The 19,257-nt window shown below is 53.5% G+C and overlaps 1 protein-coding gene across 2 annotated transcripts in view; it reads right to left on the bottom strand.

The window, feature by feature from the left end:
* Positions 1 to 16,799, bottom strand: part of SLC18A2 (solute carrier family 18 member A2) — a 36,519-nt gene extending 19,720 nt beyond the window's left edge. For both annotated transcript variants that reach the window (XM_047825174.1, XM_047825175.1), the window contains exons 1-10: positions 16,739 to 16,799; positions 16,182 to 16,317; positions 14,172 to 14,523; positions 5,086 to 5,144; positions 4,718 to 4,801; positions 4,298 to 4,390; positions 3,422 to 3,511; positions 3,261 to 3,304; positions 3,128 to 3,188; positions 453 to 548 (exon numbers count right to left, since the gene is read on the bottom strand). In XM_047825174.1, the coding sequence (XP_047681130.1) occupies positions 453 to 548; positions 3,128 to 3,188; positions 3,261 to 3,304; positions 3,422 to 3,511; positions 4,298 to 4,390; positions 4,718 to 4,801; positions 5,086 to 5,144; positions 14,172 to 14,523; positions 16,182 to 16,302 (1,000 nt within the window). In that variant the 5' untranslated portion in view covers positions 16,303 to 16,317; positions 16,739 to 16,799. The remainder of the gene's footprint in view (positions 1 to 452; positions 549 to 3,127; positions 3,189 to 3,260; positions 3,305 to 3,421; positions 3,512 to 4,297; positions 4,391 to 4,717; positions 4,802 to 5,085; positions 5,145 to 14,171; positions 14,524 to 16,181; positions 16,318 to 16,738) is intronic.
* Between the last annotated feature and the right edge of the window lie 2,458 nt (positions 16,800 to 19,257).

The following is a 19,257-nucleotide window of genomic DNA, read 5'->3' as shown; positions in this document are numbered from 1 at the left end:
CATGAGATTTTAAAATTTACTTCTTTGATCTGTGTACTTTGGTTTTTTTTAAAAATAATCAAGTATGTATTGCTTTCTAAGTCAAAAATATTTTTTAAAGTAATCCTCTTACGTACTGTTTGTTGTCAGCCTGTTTCACATAAATCTTACTGCTACCCACGTACGTTTACTATAACTACTAACGTCTAGTTCAGAAACACGGGCAGACACTGAATGTATTTTGCGTCTTGTTTCTGCCCAGGTCTCATGCCTCTTTGCTAATTCTGATTTAAAAACCTGGAGCTGAAAAAGGCCCCAGAGCTCACTGCTACCCTAAGCACGGACCCCATTCAGTATCAAACAGAAACAATCACTTTATCATCCTGGCACCTGCAGCTTGTCAGGGCTACAACGACAGGACCCACCCCGAGGGCAAAAGTTCTAGAATCAGAAGCACCCACACCAGTCCTCACCCAGCTGCCACTTGCGGGAACACATGGTCTCCATCATCCAGATGGGCAGGGCTGGCTCCAGCATGGCAATCCCCATGTTTGCAAAGCAGATGGACCCTTTAAGGGAGGAAGAGGGTTAGTGGGCTTCTGTTTTGGGTCTTGAGTGTCCCCTACCTACTATTTCCAAACACAGTTAAACGCCACATGCCCACAGCCAGAACAATCCACTGAGATACCCAGAACATCTACTTCTGTAAGGAAAAGATAATTAAAAATAAATAAAAGATAAATAAGGAAAAGATTTTAAAAAAAAAGGAATAGTGAGGAGGCTGGATTTATTACTACTGTCATCATCATTTTTATCATGAAAGAATATTAAATAGATTAAATACTAATTAAAATTAAACATGAAGTTTAAACAAAGTATTAATTTTTTTTTTCCAAATAGCACCCCAGAGTCATAAAGGAATTGGAGGGAGACTCGGAGGTCATTAGGTTAACCGTCCCAACTTACTAATGAAGAAGGACTTCTAATTTATTAACGAAGGATCTTGCCTGAGGCCACCCAGCCACGTGGGCCACTTCCAGACCACACACAGACTCCAGCAACTGGAGGTTTCTGCACCTAAGTTTTACTGTGCGAGGAATACAGACATTTCTAAAGATGCCCTGGGATGCCCCCAAATCTGGTGCGTTCGGCACAGACGTGCCGTTGAGGGATTTTTTTTTAATCAACTATACACATATGCTATCTTTGCAAATATCCACTATCTGTTAGCCAGAACCCTTTGTCGATGTAGAACCATCGGGGAAAAGATGCACAGAGCCGTTCCCCACCGTGCTGGGAGCTTCCTGTGCTGTGTCCCCATGAACCTCTCATTTGCTAGAATCCTGATTCAAAGAACACTGTGTAGTGTAATTAAGGTGCTCACGTAATGCAGAAAGGTTTTTTTTCATGCTTTGGGACGTGACAGGTGGAAGAGAGAGAGGATACTGAAATGGTCCCCTCACCCTCCCGCTGTTTTCCTGGATTCGCTGTTTCTCTCTTTCCCATCTATTAATTAGGGCCAAATTGGCGCGGTCGTTCTCTCCCCTACAACCCAGGGCCCATAACTCTGAACCCCTCCTTGTCTACCTCTCACACAGCAAACTGATACCCCTGCTCTAAATCCCAGCAAGCAGGGACAGCCTCCAGACCTTCAAAGCCCACCGACCCTAAGCTGTTTCCCCAGCCCTGCCTTCACTTTCCCATGCAAACCCCACTAAAGGCTCTGGCCTAGGCCTTCCCCTGGCCCTTTTCTCCCCCACACCCCCCACAAAACCTGGCGCTTCCCTACGTGGCCCTGATTGGCACAGTATGCCTCCTTTCCTCAGGAAAACGTAAGAAATACAATCTTCTTTCAACATCCCAGACCTCTGTCACCACTCGGTCATCCTCATCGGTTAAAATCCTGCCAGAAAAAATAAGACGCCGCCCGGCCCCCGGCTCCCCGAGTCGAGGCTGCTGGAAGTGTGGTAGCCTGTCATTCAATGCTGGGTATCTTTCCTCCCTGAGTCGGGGTGGGACAGTGAGGGTCAAAGAAAGCCTGAGGCAGGGGGCAGGGGGTGGCGGGAGGCAGAGAGCCCCGCTCTCCCCACACACCTCCTCACCCCACCCCAGACAGCCCGGGCTCCATGGGCATCTGGGCTCTGGAACCATCCCTGCATCTCGATGGGGGCACAGAGAGGTGCCCTGCATTAGGAGGGGTGCAGAGCCACGAGGTTTACCAGCAGGCATGATGGTGGGGGTCTAGACCAGGGTTATACGGGCACCCCCCACCCCAATCCAGCAGCAGAAGGTTTAAACAAAGCCAGCCTGGCGTTTGAAAAAGGCTAACCTGGAATGCTCTTAGATAGGGCATGCATCCTGTTCACCCAGACTCCCCCAGCCCTACCAGTGTCCATGACCACCGCTTAGACAAATAAACCCTAACTGGGTCTGATGCCACACTTCAGGGCTGCCGTCTCCTGGCCTGTCCCCAAGGGCCTCTGCTGACCGGCGTCCGGGCCCAGGCAATGTAAGGTTGGTCCCCTGTGAGGCAGGCCAAGGCCTGTGCCCCTGAGGCAGACGGTCCTGGGTGAACCGTCTCTTGCATCAATGAGGCCCACTATCCTTCCGACCAGTCACAGGACTCCAGGGCTTCCTTTGAGCCCATCGAGGCCAAGAACCCAAACACGGGACCTTCTGTAGCCAAAGGGGGTTTCCCGACTGGCCTCCCTGCTGCACGGCGTGCCCTCTGCGCAAGAAGGGACTTGTCCCCTGGGCCCTCTGGGGGCTCCGCTGTCAGCCTCTATTCATACCTGCCTGGTGAATCAGACTGCCCACCGACGGTGCCCACAGTGAGGCCAGAGACTCCTTCCGGAGGTTCAAGGCCAAACAGTGATGGCCGCTGACACAAACAAACCTCTGTGACGGGGCATCTCCGTGACCCAGACATCTTTGCCCCAAATGAAAACCAGCAAAGGAACTTGGCTGAGGGTCAGAAATTAACAATGGAAGAAAGCTATTCCTTGTGACGTGGATGTAACCTCTTTGCCTTTCACATTTCACGTCGTGACGTTTCCAGCAGCCAAGTGAACCCTGGTTCTCGCCATCCACCCCTCCCCACCACCCTTTGGCTGAGAAGAACCAGGGAGACTGGGGGGGGAAGCCCCACCTGCGGCAATGAGGATGTAGGGGTCCTTCAGCAGGGTGGTCAGCGGCGTCCCCTTCTGGCTCTGTCAACAAAAATCAGGGGTTAACAAAGTTGATGTGACCATCGCAGCGCCCTCCTTCCCCGGGGGGCTTACCTCTGGCTGCACCCGGGACGGCTGGAGCACAAAAAGCTGAATAGCTACGACAGAGGGAGAAAAAGGATAAAAACGTGTGGCTCCAAGCACCTACTGACATGGGTCACCCGACACGGGTCACGACCAGCGAGATCACGGCAGAGGTGCCCGCGTGGACTCACCTCCATCCAAGAGCACCAAGGCGGCCAGCACCAGGAACGGAGCCGTCTTCCCCACAAACTCGTAGAGCACGCTCCCGAAGGGGGGGCCCACTGCAAGGAAGAGGAAGAGGGGCTGGTGCCAGGCCCCGCGACTGATGTCCCCCCCCCCCACCGTAACCATCCGTTTGTTTCTCGAGTTTGTACTTTGTTCCAACACCTACTTGGGGTGACCGCCCTACATTCTTTCCAGTAGTTTCAAGTTGTCCTGGGGACTTCCTCCAAGCTGGTTTACACCCAAGACACGGGCAAGAGTATAGTAGGGTCACCCCCAGAGTAAAGACCAGAGAGAAGCCAGACCCAGGCCACACACGGCTGTGCTGCTTACGGAGCACAGGGACATGGGTCCGCGGGGACTGGGCTCCTAATAAACCAGCACAGCGGAACTTTGGGCTCCCAAATGAAGGCCGGAAATGTGACCGAGAAGGGAGAGGACCCAACGCTCCTCTCAGGGAGGCTAGGTGTCCCCTGGCCGGGGGTGTCAGCCAGGGCAGGTGAGGAAAGCGGACTTGGAAGGTGGGAAGTCCTCAGGTGGGATGGTAACTCAGAGGATGTGAGAGAGGAAGGATCTGGGCAGACCATCCCATTCCTTCGTCTTACATCTGGACCCAGGGTCACCCAGCAGGTTGAGAGGCAGATGCAGAGCAGGGAAGCCCACATCCTCCTGGGTCAGAAAGGTCCCACCGGTTTTCCAAGGCTCCATGAAAGTAGGGAATGAAAATGGGGACAGCTGGGGGAGTCTGTCAACACGAGCAGACCCAGAGTGCTCAGGGAGCACTGTCGCCCTCCGATGCCTGCCAGCCCCTCCCCACAGGCTGCCTCCAGGTGCCCCCTGCCCACCTAGGACCCCCATGGCCAGGCCTCCCAGGGCGATGCCCATGGCGTTGCCTCTCTCTTCGTCATCCGTGTACACGCTGGCCAGCATGCCCATGCCTAAACAGGAAAAGAAACGTTCAATAGCGAAGCTCTCAAGGGAGCACAAAAAAAGAATAACCTGTGACTCGCCTGCCCTCTCGGGCCCAGACTTGTGATCTCCCAAACCCGTCAGATTCACAGAAAGGTAAGACCAAGCAGAACCCAAAGGAAAAAAGCAGTGCCCTTCCTAAGAACCCCTCCCCAGGCACCACGACTGACACCTCGATTCCCCACATTCTTCCAGCTAATTCTACAAGGGGCTGGCCAGCCAGGGCAAGGCTGGCGGCCTCCTCAACGGACTGACACCCCCCAGGGAACGGCTGCCTCAGGTATTTGCACACCTACCAGCTACAGACGAGCAGGAGGACCCGATGCCCTGCAGCGACCTGGCGATCAGCAGGAAGGCGTAGCTGCTGGAGAAGGCGAACACTGCCAAGGGACGGGCCCGGCCACGCATCAGTGCCAGCCTGGTGCCGTGGCCGCCCTGCTCACGTGGGCCCTCGGAAGCCATCCCTTACCCCGACGGCGCATCTCCACGCTAACCACACCGTGCTTCTGTACCACCGACAGCTCTATCACCCCCCCCCCACCCTTCTGCAACCTTTACCAACGCACAAACCCCCCACCCCGGGGCTGTGTCCTCAATTCCCCGTGTGTGGTCCTCAGAGCCCACCCCATGACCCCCAGGCCGAAGGCAAACATCAGACACTTACTAATGGTGGACACGAACATGATGCAGAATCCCGCAAACATTGGAATTGGGTAGCCAATTCTGCAAAACAGAACCACGGGGAGCATTTGGTGACGGCTTTGTATTTTTTTAAGGCTTTAGGCGGAGCCTCTCCTGCCTACCCTTTGGGGTCAGGCGGATAAGGGCTTGGTAGACTTTTCTCAAAATTCGTGGACTCGGGGCTTCCTGTGTGACCTTTTTGTGTTTGACTGTCTTGGAGCAACGTGAAGCCATTCAAGCACTGCCACTCTGCACAGAGGTTTCTCTGGGATAAATGTTAACACAGTATTGGCAAGTAATCCAGAACACGTCTAAAATACACAGTCCCCGTTTCCATCTTTTTTTTTTTTTTTTTTTTTAAATCTCTCATTACGGTCTTTGCTAGTGCTTCTCCAAAGGGACAAAGGCAATCAAATGATTCTGGTAAAAGGTCATCAAATGATTCAAATGGCAGCAGGGACGATGACACTATATCGGAGAGCATCAGGGCGCAAGGAAGTCTTCAAGTCTGTCTTCACTCTGACCCCAACGAGGCCAGCCTAGAAAAATGGGCCTTGCGGCCAGCGCAAAAATTCAACATCGCAACCGCTCTGAAAGAGCCGCTGTGCGTACAGGGCTCGGCCATCAGGTGGACGGGGTTGGTGGGGAGACCCTGGCCTTCTGGGCGTCGTACCCCTGGCCGGACACATAAGCCAAGCAAGCCTCCCTCAGCCCCATGGAGAGACCACTGGCCACCTCCCAGCACCGGAGTGAGGGAACAGGGAGATGTGGATGATAAACTGCTACCGGGCACCTGGGACACAGAAGGTGCTTCAGAAACTGTTTCCTCCCTTCCCTCTGCTCTTCCTTCTTTCCTCTCTGTTCCCGCACAATAAGCGGGCTGCTTGGCTCCTGACGTACAGATGGGACAGGAGAGCGAAGGCGGCCTCCTGGCCCCTAGGACCCTGGGAGGGAGGGGGCTGACACCGGCTGAGTTACTGCCTTCCAGCTGGTGCGTGTCAACCCAGAGCAGCCCAGAGCCTCTCCAGGCTTCATTTTCCTCCAGCCCTAGACCCTGTGGGTCACAGAAGGAACCAAATGAGGACCAAGGAAGTCTTGAGTCCCAGTCACTCAGCCTGGAAGGGCTCTTGCATTCCAGGCTCAACTGAAAAATCACGGAGACAATACCTTCTTTTAAAATCGCACTGGGGGCGCCTGGGCGGCTCAGTTGGTTAAGCGTCCGACTCTTGGTTTCAGCTCAGGTCGTGACCTCAAGGTTCGTGAGATCAAGCCCCACATCAGGCTCTACACTGACAGCACGGAGCCTGCTTGGGATTCTCTTTCTTCCCTTCCCCTGCTCAGGCGCTCACACGCTCTCTCTCTCTCTCAAATAAACTTTAAAAATGTTTTTCAAAAAATAAAGTTACATTCAACTCTCCAAGTACTTACACCCTTCAGCTCAATGATTTTGGTAAGGGCAGATGACCACCTCCCCACTTTACAGATGAGAAAACTGAGGCACAAAAAAGGGACTTGTCAAATGTCCTAGGGCTAATTTCATTTGCGGTCACCCTGTACAGTCCGGGGCTCTTTCCTACACACTTCACCACCCCTCCCCAGTAGGACGAATACGGCTTTAAATAGAACCTTTCTAAAAGATCCTAGTCCTACTCTTTTAAACTGCTTCTTGCCCTTCAGAAACTAAGTAGCAAAAATACAAGTAGCAAATGGAAATCATGTCAGATTCCCAGACAGCTCTCCCTTCACAATCCCGAGCATAAATTCCCCCACAATGACCTGAGGTGAACTTGTAATTCACCAGTCCGGGCTCAGAGCCCATCAGGCAAACCAGGAAAGATACCAGGGTTGAACTGCAGTTCAGATCGCCTTCAAACGGTAGCTTCTCTAATCTGGACTAACCTGCAGCCGACTGGTCTGTGCTCTTTATTCGGTCGGGCAAAAGAACCCCATTCACAACACCACATCCTCCACAGCACTACCAGAGGCTGAACAAAGAAACTTCCAGGCGACTCAGTGAGGAGAACCCACGAGCAGTTTATTCTTCTCCACAGCTCCTGCACATCTTGGGGGTGAGGGTGGGGGACTGGAATATGGCAATATTTGTAGCGGCCCTGGAATAAAAGGCTTCTCACCCCCTTTCAACATACTACTTGGAAAACAGTATTTTGTCAAAGCTGTTGGAATACCAGTGAAACTATGCTCAGTCTGCAGCCTGATCAACCGGCCAAGGTCACCTGGCAGGACACATCTGGAGTAGCTTCCTCTTACCAGGAGACTCTGGTATTCCCCAAGACCATAAGTAGGGGGTTAGCGAGCGGGTCACTTGTGATTCCCACCGCAGCTCCGTGAGATCGTGGCATTATCCCCATTTTTTGGATGGCTACAATGAGGGCTAGGAAACTTATGTAACGTGCCCCCGATTCAGGGTAATGGGCACATCTTGAGTGCCTAGGGTGTGCCGGCTCCTGCCAGCACACGCTTTGGTGGGGATGCCCGTTACAGGAGCACAGGCTCCCCACCCAGTGAGAATGGATGGTCCACGTTTCATTTAACACCAGCTGGCTCTGTACCCACAGAGACAGGTGCTTACATAGGATTCTTTCCACCAAGCCTAGGTGCTGTGTTTTCTTTAAAAACACCGCAGCTGGGACGCCTGGGTGGCTCAGTGGGTTAAGCGTCCGACTTCGGCTCAGGTCATGATCTCACGGTTCATGAGTTCAAGCCCCACGTCAGGCTCTGTGCTGACCGCTCAGAGCCCGGAGCCTGCTTTGGATTCTGTGTCTCCCTCTCTCTCTGACCCTCCCCTGCTCATGCTCTGTCTCTGTCTCAAAAATAAATAAACGTTAAAAAAAATTTAATAAAATAAAAATAAAAAATAAATAAAAACACCACAGCTACTGTTGTGGGGGGGGGGGCGGATTTTAATAAAGCATGTATGGAATAACCAAATGGCAAACTCAAAGGCTGGCCAGTCCAAACCCTCATGCTGGATGAGAGAGCAGAGGTTCAGAGATCCAGTGGTTCAGCCACGGTCGCAGCGCAAGCTGACCGCTGTGCATACCGCCGGAAGCACCTTTCCCCGGGGCTCAGCCTCAAGGCAAGACGGTGCAACAGGCAGATCCCGGACTCCCCCACCCTCGAATTCTTCTGGCTCCCTGAACACCCACCTCCGAAGGAAAGTTGTCTAATGCCCCAGGGTCCCTGAGAGATGGGCAGATCACCAGCGCCCTTCCTCTTTCCCCACGATGTCTCCTAAGTGGACAGAGACTCAGCTGACATTAGTCATAAACATCTGAGTCAGCCTCTCGTCCCCGTGCTAAGCAGAGCTAGATCTGAGGCAGCAAACCTTTAACGAAATATCCCGTTACTATCCCCTTATGCGTCATCCCAGCCCACGGTCATCCTCGATAGAGCATCAGGGAGCAGTTAATCTAATTGGAATAAGACAAAAAGTCAGGTATCGAATCCCTAGACAAAAGTGCCAAGCGATAAAAGTCATGATCATTATATACACCTACACACCAGTGGAGAAACTCCATATTCCCTAAATCGTCACCGAAAATCAATACTTTTGTCTTTAATAATTAGTTTATCTTTGCCATAGAGCCTACTGCAAAGCTCCATTCTCAGGCCTGTTAAAACCCAGGCTCCCTCTGCCCTGGGAAAGGACAACAGCAAGGACACAAAGTGGGGGATCCAGAAGGGACGAGAGGAGGCATCTCCCTTCTTGATTACCTTCTAAAAGGCGGTACAGGAGGTGAACGTTAGTAAATGGAATGATTCCTGTGCTAAGACGTACCAGGAAGCGGACTGTCGTTCGTAAGTAAAACAACATTCTTAGGTTTAGTCCTTAGGTCTGTCTTTTTCAGCTATTAGGTGCAGGCAGGGAGTTACGTGAGCCATGAACTTCTTACTTCCGTGGGTAGGACCCCCGTTCCCTGACACAGGGAACAAGTTGGGGGGTGGGGGGGCGGCTCTGCTCCCGTTAGAAACACCTGATTCCACTGGCTGCTTCTCTGAGCTGGAGAAGCCAAGATATCCTAACAACACCATCCTAACAACATCTAGGATGGGAGAGCCCTTTCCAGAAGGGCTGGTTTCCCCGTCCACGGAGAAACTGAAAAGGTCACTGCTCATTCCCACAAAGCTCACTTCAGACCAACTGGCTGAGGCTAAAGAAAAAAAAAAAAAAAAAACCATTACACCGAACGTTCTGTAGAGACTTCATGCCCTGTGGCTTCCTTCTTGTCATTCAGATGTTAGCTAAGATTTGTGACGAGAAATAACGGGCTCTCAAATATACTAGGTAACTATGGAAATAAATTAAGCCACTGATGCTGGCTTGATAAAAAGCAGACCACTGAGACAATGACGAGCTAAGGAGGAAGCCGAGGGAGCTGTCCCCCAGCACCCGCGGTTAACTCTTTCCCCAGCCCTGGGGCCAGCGCGTCCGGAATAGCTTTTGGTTCTCAAAAGGCAACTACTGTAGAAGCCCCATGTTAAACAAGTGGAGACCACAGGGCCACGTTCTTAGGCAGGTTTACGGAGAGAGACGCCAAGGTGCTTTTAATATCGTTGACCTGCCTGAATCCCTGCCTAGGTCTGCATACCCCTGAAATCCACTCGCGGGGCAGACGGTAAGAGATCTCTTAACACACAGCGGCAATCGTGAAATGAGTAGACCGGAATTATAAAATAAGTCACACAAGCCTCTAAATAAAGTAATTAATTAAATAAAAATCAAGTCAACCAAGGCACCTGCAGGCTTTGCAAAGTGTGTTGTTGGGTATGGGATTGCTACACTTGCCAAAATCAAGTTGGCTCCGTCTCTGGTCACGTGTTTTAGAGCAAAACCACGGTACCGGAGACCAAGTGAAATCAAGAATTGCCTGTGTCCATACGGGCAGCCCAATGAACACCCAAAACATTTCTCACGGATTGTCATTTCTTACTTGCAGGGTTTGGCACGAGAGCTCTTACCCAGTATGTCAAACAACAGACCGGCAGCTTGCTTCTCATGCAACAGCCTCTTGACCACGAATAGGAGGGTCCGGGCTGGGACGCACGTGATGAGGGGGTCCCGCTTGCAGCACGAGGCTCTAGAGAGGAGTGGCCTTCAGCCGAGCCTCTCGGTAGCTCCCCCAGTCTTTGGGGATGTCTTTTCCCCTCTGTCAGAAGCGCTGCAGAGGGTGGCAAGCTGGGCGAGATCATACCAGGGGCTGGAAAAAGATATTTTTCTGGGGCTGGAGACATGAGGGAGGGGCCCCGTCCAAAAAAACCAGGCTGGTCTGTTTCTAAACTCCCTGCCTGCTGATTCAAAGTAGCAATCAACTATTTGGGCTTCCACTAGCTCCGCCTGGTACAATCAGAGAGAGCCCAAACGGATACAAGAAGAACAGATTTTTGACTTGCACTGTTGATTCTGAGTAGCTCAATGTCAAAACTACAACACTTAAGCAGGTGGAAAGAATAGGAAGGAAGGAAGTCACCCAGACAGAGTGAGTCTGGACACTGGCTTTAGTCCTGCTGTCTGTCGCCAGGGGCAGTCCCTTTCTCTTCCCATGCGGCAAACTCCTCCGCCTAGAAGGTGGCAGGACTGGCCCCAAAGCCCTCACTCAGCCTCCTCTTCAGGCTCTGATGCCCCGTCTTTTTAACTCCTTCTTTAATCAGAAACACATTAACCAACTGTAAAGTGCTGTTTTAAAATTTTTTTTTTTTAACGTTTATTTATTTTTGGGACAGAGAGAGACAGAGCATGAACGGGGGAGGGGCAGAGAGAGAGGGAGACACAGAATCGGAAACAGGCTCCAGGCTGTGAGCCATCAGCCCAGAGCCCGACGCGGGGCTCGAACTCCCGGACCGCGAGATCGTGACCTGGCTGAAGTCGGACGCTTAACCGACTGCGCCACCCAGGCGCCCCAAAGTGCTGTTTTAAAAACACTTGTTTGCAACGCCGAAAATGTGAGTCACACACATCTCGTTCATCATTGAAGATGCGATTGGCACAAATTACATCAAAAGACTATTTGCGGCGGCTCAGAAGGGCAAGTTCTGTAAAGGAAAGCGGGATGCATCGCTCCCCTGAGCAGAGCTGCCGAGAGCCCAGACTGCTGCAAGTCCCCTAAATCCATGTCTACTGGGCTTGGAAAATACACAAATCATGATCATTGTGAAGGAACAACAGAATTCATGCTACAACACCAATGTGACAATTCGTCTGCATTTCCACATTACAAGGCAGTGCCACAGGAGGGATTTTAAATCTGCCGGGTAGCGGCGGGGAACCAGGTAGGGATTAAAATTTTGCTCTAGCTCAATTGCAAAGTGGACTACCCATCATAAGAATAGAATTGGGGCGCCTGGGTGGCTCAGTCAGTTGACGGTCTGACTCTTGATTTTGGCTCGGGTCATGATCCCAGGGTCATGAGACAGAGCCCCACACTTGGGCTCCGCACTGAGCGTGGAACCTGCTTAAAATTCTCTCTCTTTCCGTCTCCCTCTGCTCCTCTCCCCATCTCATGCTCTGGGGCACCTGGGTGGCTCAGTCGGTTGAGCGTCCGACTTCGGCTCGGGTCATGATCTCACGATTCCTGGGTTCGAGCCCCGCGTCGGGCTCTGTGCTGACAGCTCGGAGCCTGGAGCCTGCTTCTGATTCTGTGTCTCCTGCTCCCTCTGCCCCTCCCCCGCTCACACTTTGTCTCGCTGTTTCTCAAAAATAAATAAATGTAAAAAAAATTTTTTTTAAATTAAAAAAATAAAAAAAACAAGAATAAACTGAATTTCACAGATCACAAAACAAAATTAGGTTTCTCTTGGAATTCTTTTTTTTTTTTTAAGCCCGAAACAGGGGTCTTGGGTAGCTACAACATCAAAGCATTTGGAATATTTAATAGGCAAACAGTCTCACCGGCTTTAAACAAGCTTCTTCCCCATGGCATAAGCAAAGCATTAAGAACAAGAATAGGGTTTTTAAAAAAGCTTTTCACATTTGCATTTGGAAGACTGGAACACACCATTTCGGCTGAGTTTCTAAGTACTGCATTACACCGTACAGCTAAGAATATTCGTGCCCAAGTGATTGGCAAGACATTATGACAGTCGTGTCCTCAATTTTCCCCATATAGGATTTGAGCTGTTTGCTCTCTGAGAATACAAAACCCGGAGACATTTTCTGTAATTACACCAGATGCATGTTAAAGAAGCACTCTTAAGGTCTGAGGAAAGAAAGAAAAACAACCCCACGACTACCAAGGTCTGTTTGGTTTTCCTGCCGAAGAACAGAGGGAAACGGCACCTGGCGGACAGTGTTTCTGGGTGGCCTTGCAGAGCACCTGTCCTTGCGAGGCGGATTTGCCTAGCGTGTTTTATGTGGCAAATTCATACTATTGCTGGACACAGGAGGGCTGGACACAGCTTGGCACTGTTCAAATTTATTCAATGGCACTACCCAGTCCAGAGAAACAAACTGCGGAAGCTTAAAACGTGCTTCCCTCCAAATGGCCGTGAGTATGTGACCAGCACCCTGTGTGTGTGTCCGAGGGCGGCTTGTGCCGGGGCGGGAGGGGGGGGGGGGCGCGGGGGAGGTCAGAGCTGTCTAAGCCTCTGCACCACCGCAGACCTCCTCTGCCCCGCCCCAGAGCTGGCCCCTGCTCTCCCAAGAGCGCCGTGCTTGCTTTAACGCTCTGTTGTTACAATCTCGAAACACTTTGTATCTGAACAAAGAGCCCCGCAGATTGCGGAGCTGGGCCCGCACGCCCTAATCCAGGCCAAAGAAACGTAGGGATGGCCCTGATCCCAGCTTGCACAGGTTGACCTACTGAAAACCGTGCTTGGTTCACGGACTCCAACGTGGCTTTGGAACCTCTAGTGGCTCTCAAGTGCACCCCCCATCCCCCCCCACACACACCAACAAAACCCCCTCCTCTCTCTGCCTGGCACTCAGGGCCTCTTATAGCCTTGCCCGGCCCCGTCCCCACTTGCCCCGCCTTCCTTATTCAGCCCACCCTTCTACGTTCTCTTTTCCGGCTATAATCTTGGTCTCTGCTCATGCGTCTGGGCCTGGTTCACAAGTAGGATTCCAGGCACTCCCCTCTCTACTGTTTCTTGGTTTGTTTGCATTGCTGCCTTTCAGGCTACAACGTTTATATGGCAGTCTGCCCCCACCACTCATACTGTACCAGCTCTTCGCAGCTGACACCTTCAGGGATTGCCCTCTCCCTTTCTCTGCAAGTGCCCTGCCCTGTGCTTTCCAGCCCCTGCCGTACCAGGCAGAGCTAGGCCAGCTGGGCTGCGGAAGGATACTTGCCGGATGGCCACCGACAGTGGAGACGGGAACAATTATTCAAGAGGAGGCGGGTCCCCCCCCCAAAACATCCAGAGCATCCAGATGAAAATAAAGCTAGTTTGGGCGTTATCTGGGGGCATTAGCGGCTGGTTTGACTGATCCAGAAAACAGGCTCGATACGCTCCTCTTTGTGCGTGTGGACACAGCTGAGTAACCGGCAAGGGGGCTCATTACATGCTGTGGCCTCGGCGTGAGCTTAGGGGTCCATGTTTGCAGCAGGATTACTGGTCTTCCCCCCTCTCTCCCCGGCCGTCTTGACCCTTCCCCACACCAGCACTAAAGCAAACCACCTTGGCTTTCTAGAAGGAAGCGGACGGCCAGAGGAAGAAGAAAACACAAAGGCCGGTGACACACAGAGCCCAACGATGATGCCACGGCGGCTGCAGAGTCAGTTCCTGCCGCCCAAGGGCAAGGCTGACAAATGTACTAACGCGACACAGCATTTGGACAGAATCAACGTGCTCCCACCCGGGGAGGGCCTCTTTATTCTGTTTTAGTATTTCCTTACTTTCTGAGCAGGAGTGGGGGGGGCAACAAAAAAGGCTGAACACGTGGGAAATCACGATGAAGGAAAGAAACCCCAAAGAAGGAGATCGGGTTTCCCCCAGCTCGCCCACCACTGGTTTTCGGCACGCTGATAAATGAAGGAGAAACAGAATCCCAAAGAGCAATGACCTGGGAAGGACGTGAATAGAAGCCTCCTTGGCCAAAATAACGGAACCTACCTGTTGGTCAACAGTCCTATGAAGGGGTTGGTGAGGAGCTGGATGGTGGCCTTAGAGGCAAACAGCAGACCAACTTGAACGTTTTCATTCAGGAGGTCTTTGTTTTCGCTGGGACAGTCAGAAGGCGCGGCGGACGTGTTCGTCACCGTGTGCTGGGTGCTGGCCGCAGGCGGTGGTCCCCGCTGTAGCTCTCCGGTGCTATTCCCGGTGACCATGGTGGTGTTGTCGTAATAAGAGAAGATGTTCTGGAAGCGGCCCGAGGTAGACGCCGTGAGCACTGGCTTGGCGGTCTGGACTTCTGAGGCATTTTTCTCGTGATTAATGCTGTACAAGTAACTCGGGATGATAGGAACTGGGGACAAAAGCAGAATAAGAAGGTCAGGACTGCACGGAAACCACCTGTCATCAGGACAAACGACAGCAAAACTACAGTCGCGTCAAATGCCAAACGAGGCCCAGAGAGGTCTGCCCCTGCGACGACACCCCTGCCTGGACCCCGGGATAATCTCACAGCGCTGAGCTCTGGCCAGAGAGAGCAGAGCCCCGGGAGGCTGGGAGCGCTCCGTCTGCCCTCAGGGCCGGTGACTGTGCAGAAGTGACCTGCCCCGGATTCTTGTCCTTTGTGGGGTTTCTCATTACAGGGCTCCCTTACAGGAATATTTTAGGAAAGGAAAATGTGGTCTGAATTCTGCTCGGGGCCGACCTGGGATCAACGAGAGCTCCTCAGGGAGGGACTCAGACCTTCAAACGAATGAATCGAGGAAACAGAAACCTAAATTTCATTATGTGTCTCAGGGAAAAATAAACCCACAGGAGAAGGAACGATTTGGAGATTCTGCGACAGGCCCACTTCATCTTTCTGTTACCTGAGTGGGAGTCTGCGATTTTTCGGCCAACCCGGAAGATGTAGAAATTCCGGAGACTTCCACCCAGGCAAAGAAAAACGGATGTTAAAGCACCTGTGGGCACCTGCTGACAGAGCACTCAACACAAAGAAGAAGCGAGGCTGTTCTGAAGTCAGATGAGCCCTATCACTCTGATAATCCCGATAATCCTGCAGGTGGGAACCCATGAGAGGAGGGAAATAACCCACCCGGAGAATACAAACTAAAAAAAGAATTACTCATTAAAACTGCGGGCATTTAATTTTTTTTTTTTAACATTTATTCATTTATGAGAGACAGAGACCACAAGCAGGGTAGGGGCAGAGAGAGAGGGAGACACAGAATCCCAAGCAGTCTCCAGGCTCCAGCTGTCAGCACAGAGCCTGACGTGGGGGCTTGAACTCATAAACCATGAGATCATGACCTGAGCTGAAGTCAGATGTTTAACCGACTGAGCCACCCAGGCACCCCTAAAACTGTGGGCATTTTTAAGGAAAAGCATACCAAATGCTTTGCTGTTAAGAGGGCTAATTAAGAGACCTGGATTTTAATTCGCCTCTCAAAAATCCATTACAGGAAAAAGACTAAAACCAACACGGTTCAAACTGTTCTGGAAAAGGTCCTACAATGTTTCCATCTCGAGCCATGCACCGATACAATATATTTAAATGTCACTTCCTTTTTTCCGGGGAGAGAGATTGACTTGCTCCTTTAAATGTTAAGCCAAACTGTCAGCCCACCTTGCTGGTTAGCATAGTAACTATTGTAACGTGATCTGGAACCCTGGGAATTGCCAGTTCGTAGTAGAAATCTTTTTCATCGCGGTCAAAGCAGGCTGGGGGCGGGAAGCAGGAAATTATCAGGAGGAAACACAAGTTCTGGGTCTTAACAGATGTCACATTTTTTTGACCTGACCACCAGGAAAACGAAGCCACAAAACGCGGCTGCGAGTCGCCTAGCGCGGCAGACTCGGGGGTGGAAGGGGATGCATTTTTTTTTTTTTTTTTTTTTTTTTTTTTTTGCAAAGCGTGTTCTGCAACTTTCGCGGGGGGCGCGCTCGGGTAGGTGGAGCCCCCAGGGAAGGGGCACCCGGGGAGCGGGGCCGGGCCGGCCGGTGCGAACGTACCCACGACCGTGAGCAGCATGTTGTCCAGCAGCAGCGCGAGGAACACGATGAACAGGATGAGCTTCCGTGAGTGGCGGCTCTCCAGCAGCCGGCGGAGCAGCGCCAGCTCGCTCAGGGCCATGGCTCCGAGGCCGGGCTGCGGGCGCGGCGCGCGGTGAGGGGCCGCGGCGGGTGCCGGGGACTCCCAGCGCCCGCAACGCCCCGACCTCAGCGGGGCGGAAGGAACGGTCCCGGGGCCGCGCGCACGGGCGTCCCAGCCTCGGTTCACCTGCGGCGGGCGCGTTCTCGGGGGCACCTGCGCTCCGGATCCTGGCCGCCCGCGAGCGGCGTCGGGGCCCCCCCAACCCGGGGCCGGCGGGGGGCGGTCCCGCTCTCCGCCGCCCTCGAGGTCCCACTCCTGCCACCGAGCGCTCCGAAGGCGCCGCGGGCCCCCGCGCCCCGTGCGTCCTGCGCCCCGGCGCCCCCCGGCCGCCCCGGAGACGGAGACCCTCCCGCCCCTGGGGTTCTTCCCCGCCCTCCGCCGGCCCCCGCTGTCCCCGCACCGGGTCCCGCGTTACCTCGGGGTCGCCTGCCCTGCTCCGTGGGCTCCGTCCGTCCTCTCGGCTCCGGGTAGCGGTCTCCACCCCAACGCCCCGCGCCGCCGCCGCTCGCTTTAGCCGGTCCGGCTCTGACGTCACGGCCGACGGGGGTGGGAGGGCGTCACCTTCCAGCCCCGGCCTCAGCCCCCCGCCCGGACCAGCGCCGGCCTACCCGGCTCTCCGCCCCGACCGACGGCGCCCCATCCGGCTCCACCGACGGTGCCCCATCCGGAGCCGCCGGGGGGGGGGGGGGGGGGGGGGGGGGGGGAGGGGAAGGAGGGGGGCGCCAAGGGAAGAAGTCAGGGCCCCCACAGCGGGACGTTAAGAGTCCTGGGGTTAAGGTCAGCGGCCAAGATGAGGAGTCGGGGATGAGTGCTTTCACCTGGTCCCAGGTAGGGGCTGACTGCAGCTGCTCTTTGAGCCTCGTGCCCCTGAGCTTGGCCGTGAGGACCTGAAGGCTGATGGATGAGAGTGCCAGGGAAGGGGGTCAGAGGGTGTTGGGAGCCAGGGACAGATCTCTGGGAGGGAAGCCACTCAGCACCCCGTGGCTCCCGCGCTCGCCCACCCCTGGAGCAGGATGCAGGTTGTCACCGTGAGCCTTTGGGTACCCTCGAGTAGGAGATGTGGAAACAGGGAGAAAGGGGACACCTCTCAGTGTCACCGCTCCCCACCCCACCCCCAGTGGGAGGATGTGAAGACCCCAGGCCGTGGAGCCTAGGACTCAGGAAGTAGGAGCAGCAGACCTGGGCCTCTGGGGCCACCAGGAGTATGTCACCCTGGACAGAGGACACTAGAGACCAGGAAAGTGCGAGGCCTTTCAGTAAAAGGACTGAGGAGGCAGCTGGCCCAGACCCTGTGTGCTGCAGTCCTCTACTGTGCACGGTGCCCACGGAGTCTGGTCAAGACAGGCACGGTGCCTGCTGGGGGGTGATGGGCAGCTGTAATCCTCACTTGCCAGGGGTAAGAACCCACCTTTGAGAAACAAACAGATGTCCCCCTGACGTAGCTGGACCTTTGGAGGTCCTCCTAGGGGGTGGGAGGAACCGGAGCCGTTTCCCTGGAAAGCCACTTCGAATCGATGTTACCCTGCTGCGGCCTCCTAGCAGCGGAGCCCGGCCTTGTTTTATTAATCTTGGCTTCTTGTCAGCTGGAGGCTGCTCACAGCAGAGGGTGATGAGTGGTGCTCCCCGCCCTCTCCCCTCCTCCCTTCGGCGCGCCCCCCATGCTTCCCACTGCTGCCCCTGATGTGTGAGAAAGATGGTTGGATAAGTAAGTAGGTCAGTAACATGGGGACTCCGGGATGTCCCAGGATGTGTCACCTTAAATATTAAACAGAGAGAGAAGGAAAACCACTTAGGAGGAGAGAGCAGATGGCAGGGAGCCGCGGAGATGGCTGTGAAGGCTATCACGCTCATGGAGTATCACACTCAGGAAAGCGCCTGGAGTTTCAGAGCCCAGAGAATCTGAGGTGTCACGGTTAAGGGCCCTTACAAGGATGCCCGGCTCCCATTCTGCTACTTCCCTGATAGGTGGCCTTGGGCAAGTTATTTATCTTCTCTGTGCCTCGGTTTCCTCATCTTTAAAATGGGGACACTAACTGGGCCGGGTGCAGGGGTGTGGTGAAGATTAAATGGGAATCCCTGAACGCAGGACCCCGCACAAAGGGAGAGCTTGGTGCGTCTGCCATTCATGCATCCGATAAGTATTTATTGAGCACTTACTACGTGCCAGGCACTATGGTTGATGCTGGGGAGACAGTAATGGTGTAAGCGAGGAAAATCGCTGTTCTGGGGGTGCCTGTACCTTCCGCTGGCAGTGTCGTCCACACAGGCGAACACAGGAGGGCACACCGACTCCGGCCCAGCTGGCTGGAGGCATCTGGCACTGGGGAAAATGCTACTGTCTCTGTTTCCTCCCTTCGATCTCGGCCACCACACCTGCAATACCAGTCTCCAAACTTTTGTGGATACCCACGAAAGAATCCTCTAAAAATATGTATGCCCCACCACATATCTGAGTTGGAATCTAAAATGTTTTTTTTTTAATAAATTTAAATGGTTTGGGTTATATTGTATATATTGACCTTATAAACCGTCGTAACTCTCATTTAAATGTACCAGATGGAAGGGGCGCCTGGGTGGTTCGGTCGGTCTAGCGTCCGACTTCGGCTCAGGTCACGGTCTCATGCACAGTTCGTGGGTTTGAGCCCCACCTCGGGCCCTGGGCTGACAGCTCAGAGCCTGGAGCCTGCTTGGATTCTGCTTCAGATTTTATGTCTCCCTCTCTCTCTCCCCTCCCCTGCTCGTGTTCTCTTTGTCTCTCAAAAATAAACAAACATTAGGGGCGCCTGGGTGGCGCAGTCGGTTAAGCGTCCGACTTCAGCCAGGTCACGATCTCGCGGTCCGGGAGTTCGAGCCCCGCGTCGGGCTCTGGGCTGATGGCTCAGAGCCTGGAGCCTGTTTCCGATTCTGTGTCTCCCTCTCTCTCTGCCCCTCCCC

The sequence above is a fragment of the Prionailurus viverrinus genome, chromosome D2 (assembly GCF_022837055.1).
Source record: "Prionailurus viverrinus isolate Anna chromosome D2, UM_Priviv_1.0, whole genome shotgun sequence".
NCBI lineage: Eukaryota > Metazoa > Chordata > Mammalia > Carnivora > Felidae > Prionailurus > Prionailurus viverrinus.
This window is presented reverse-complemented; position numbering and strand designations above follow the sequence as displayed.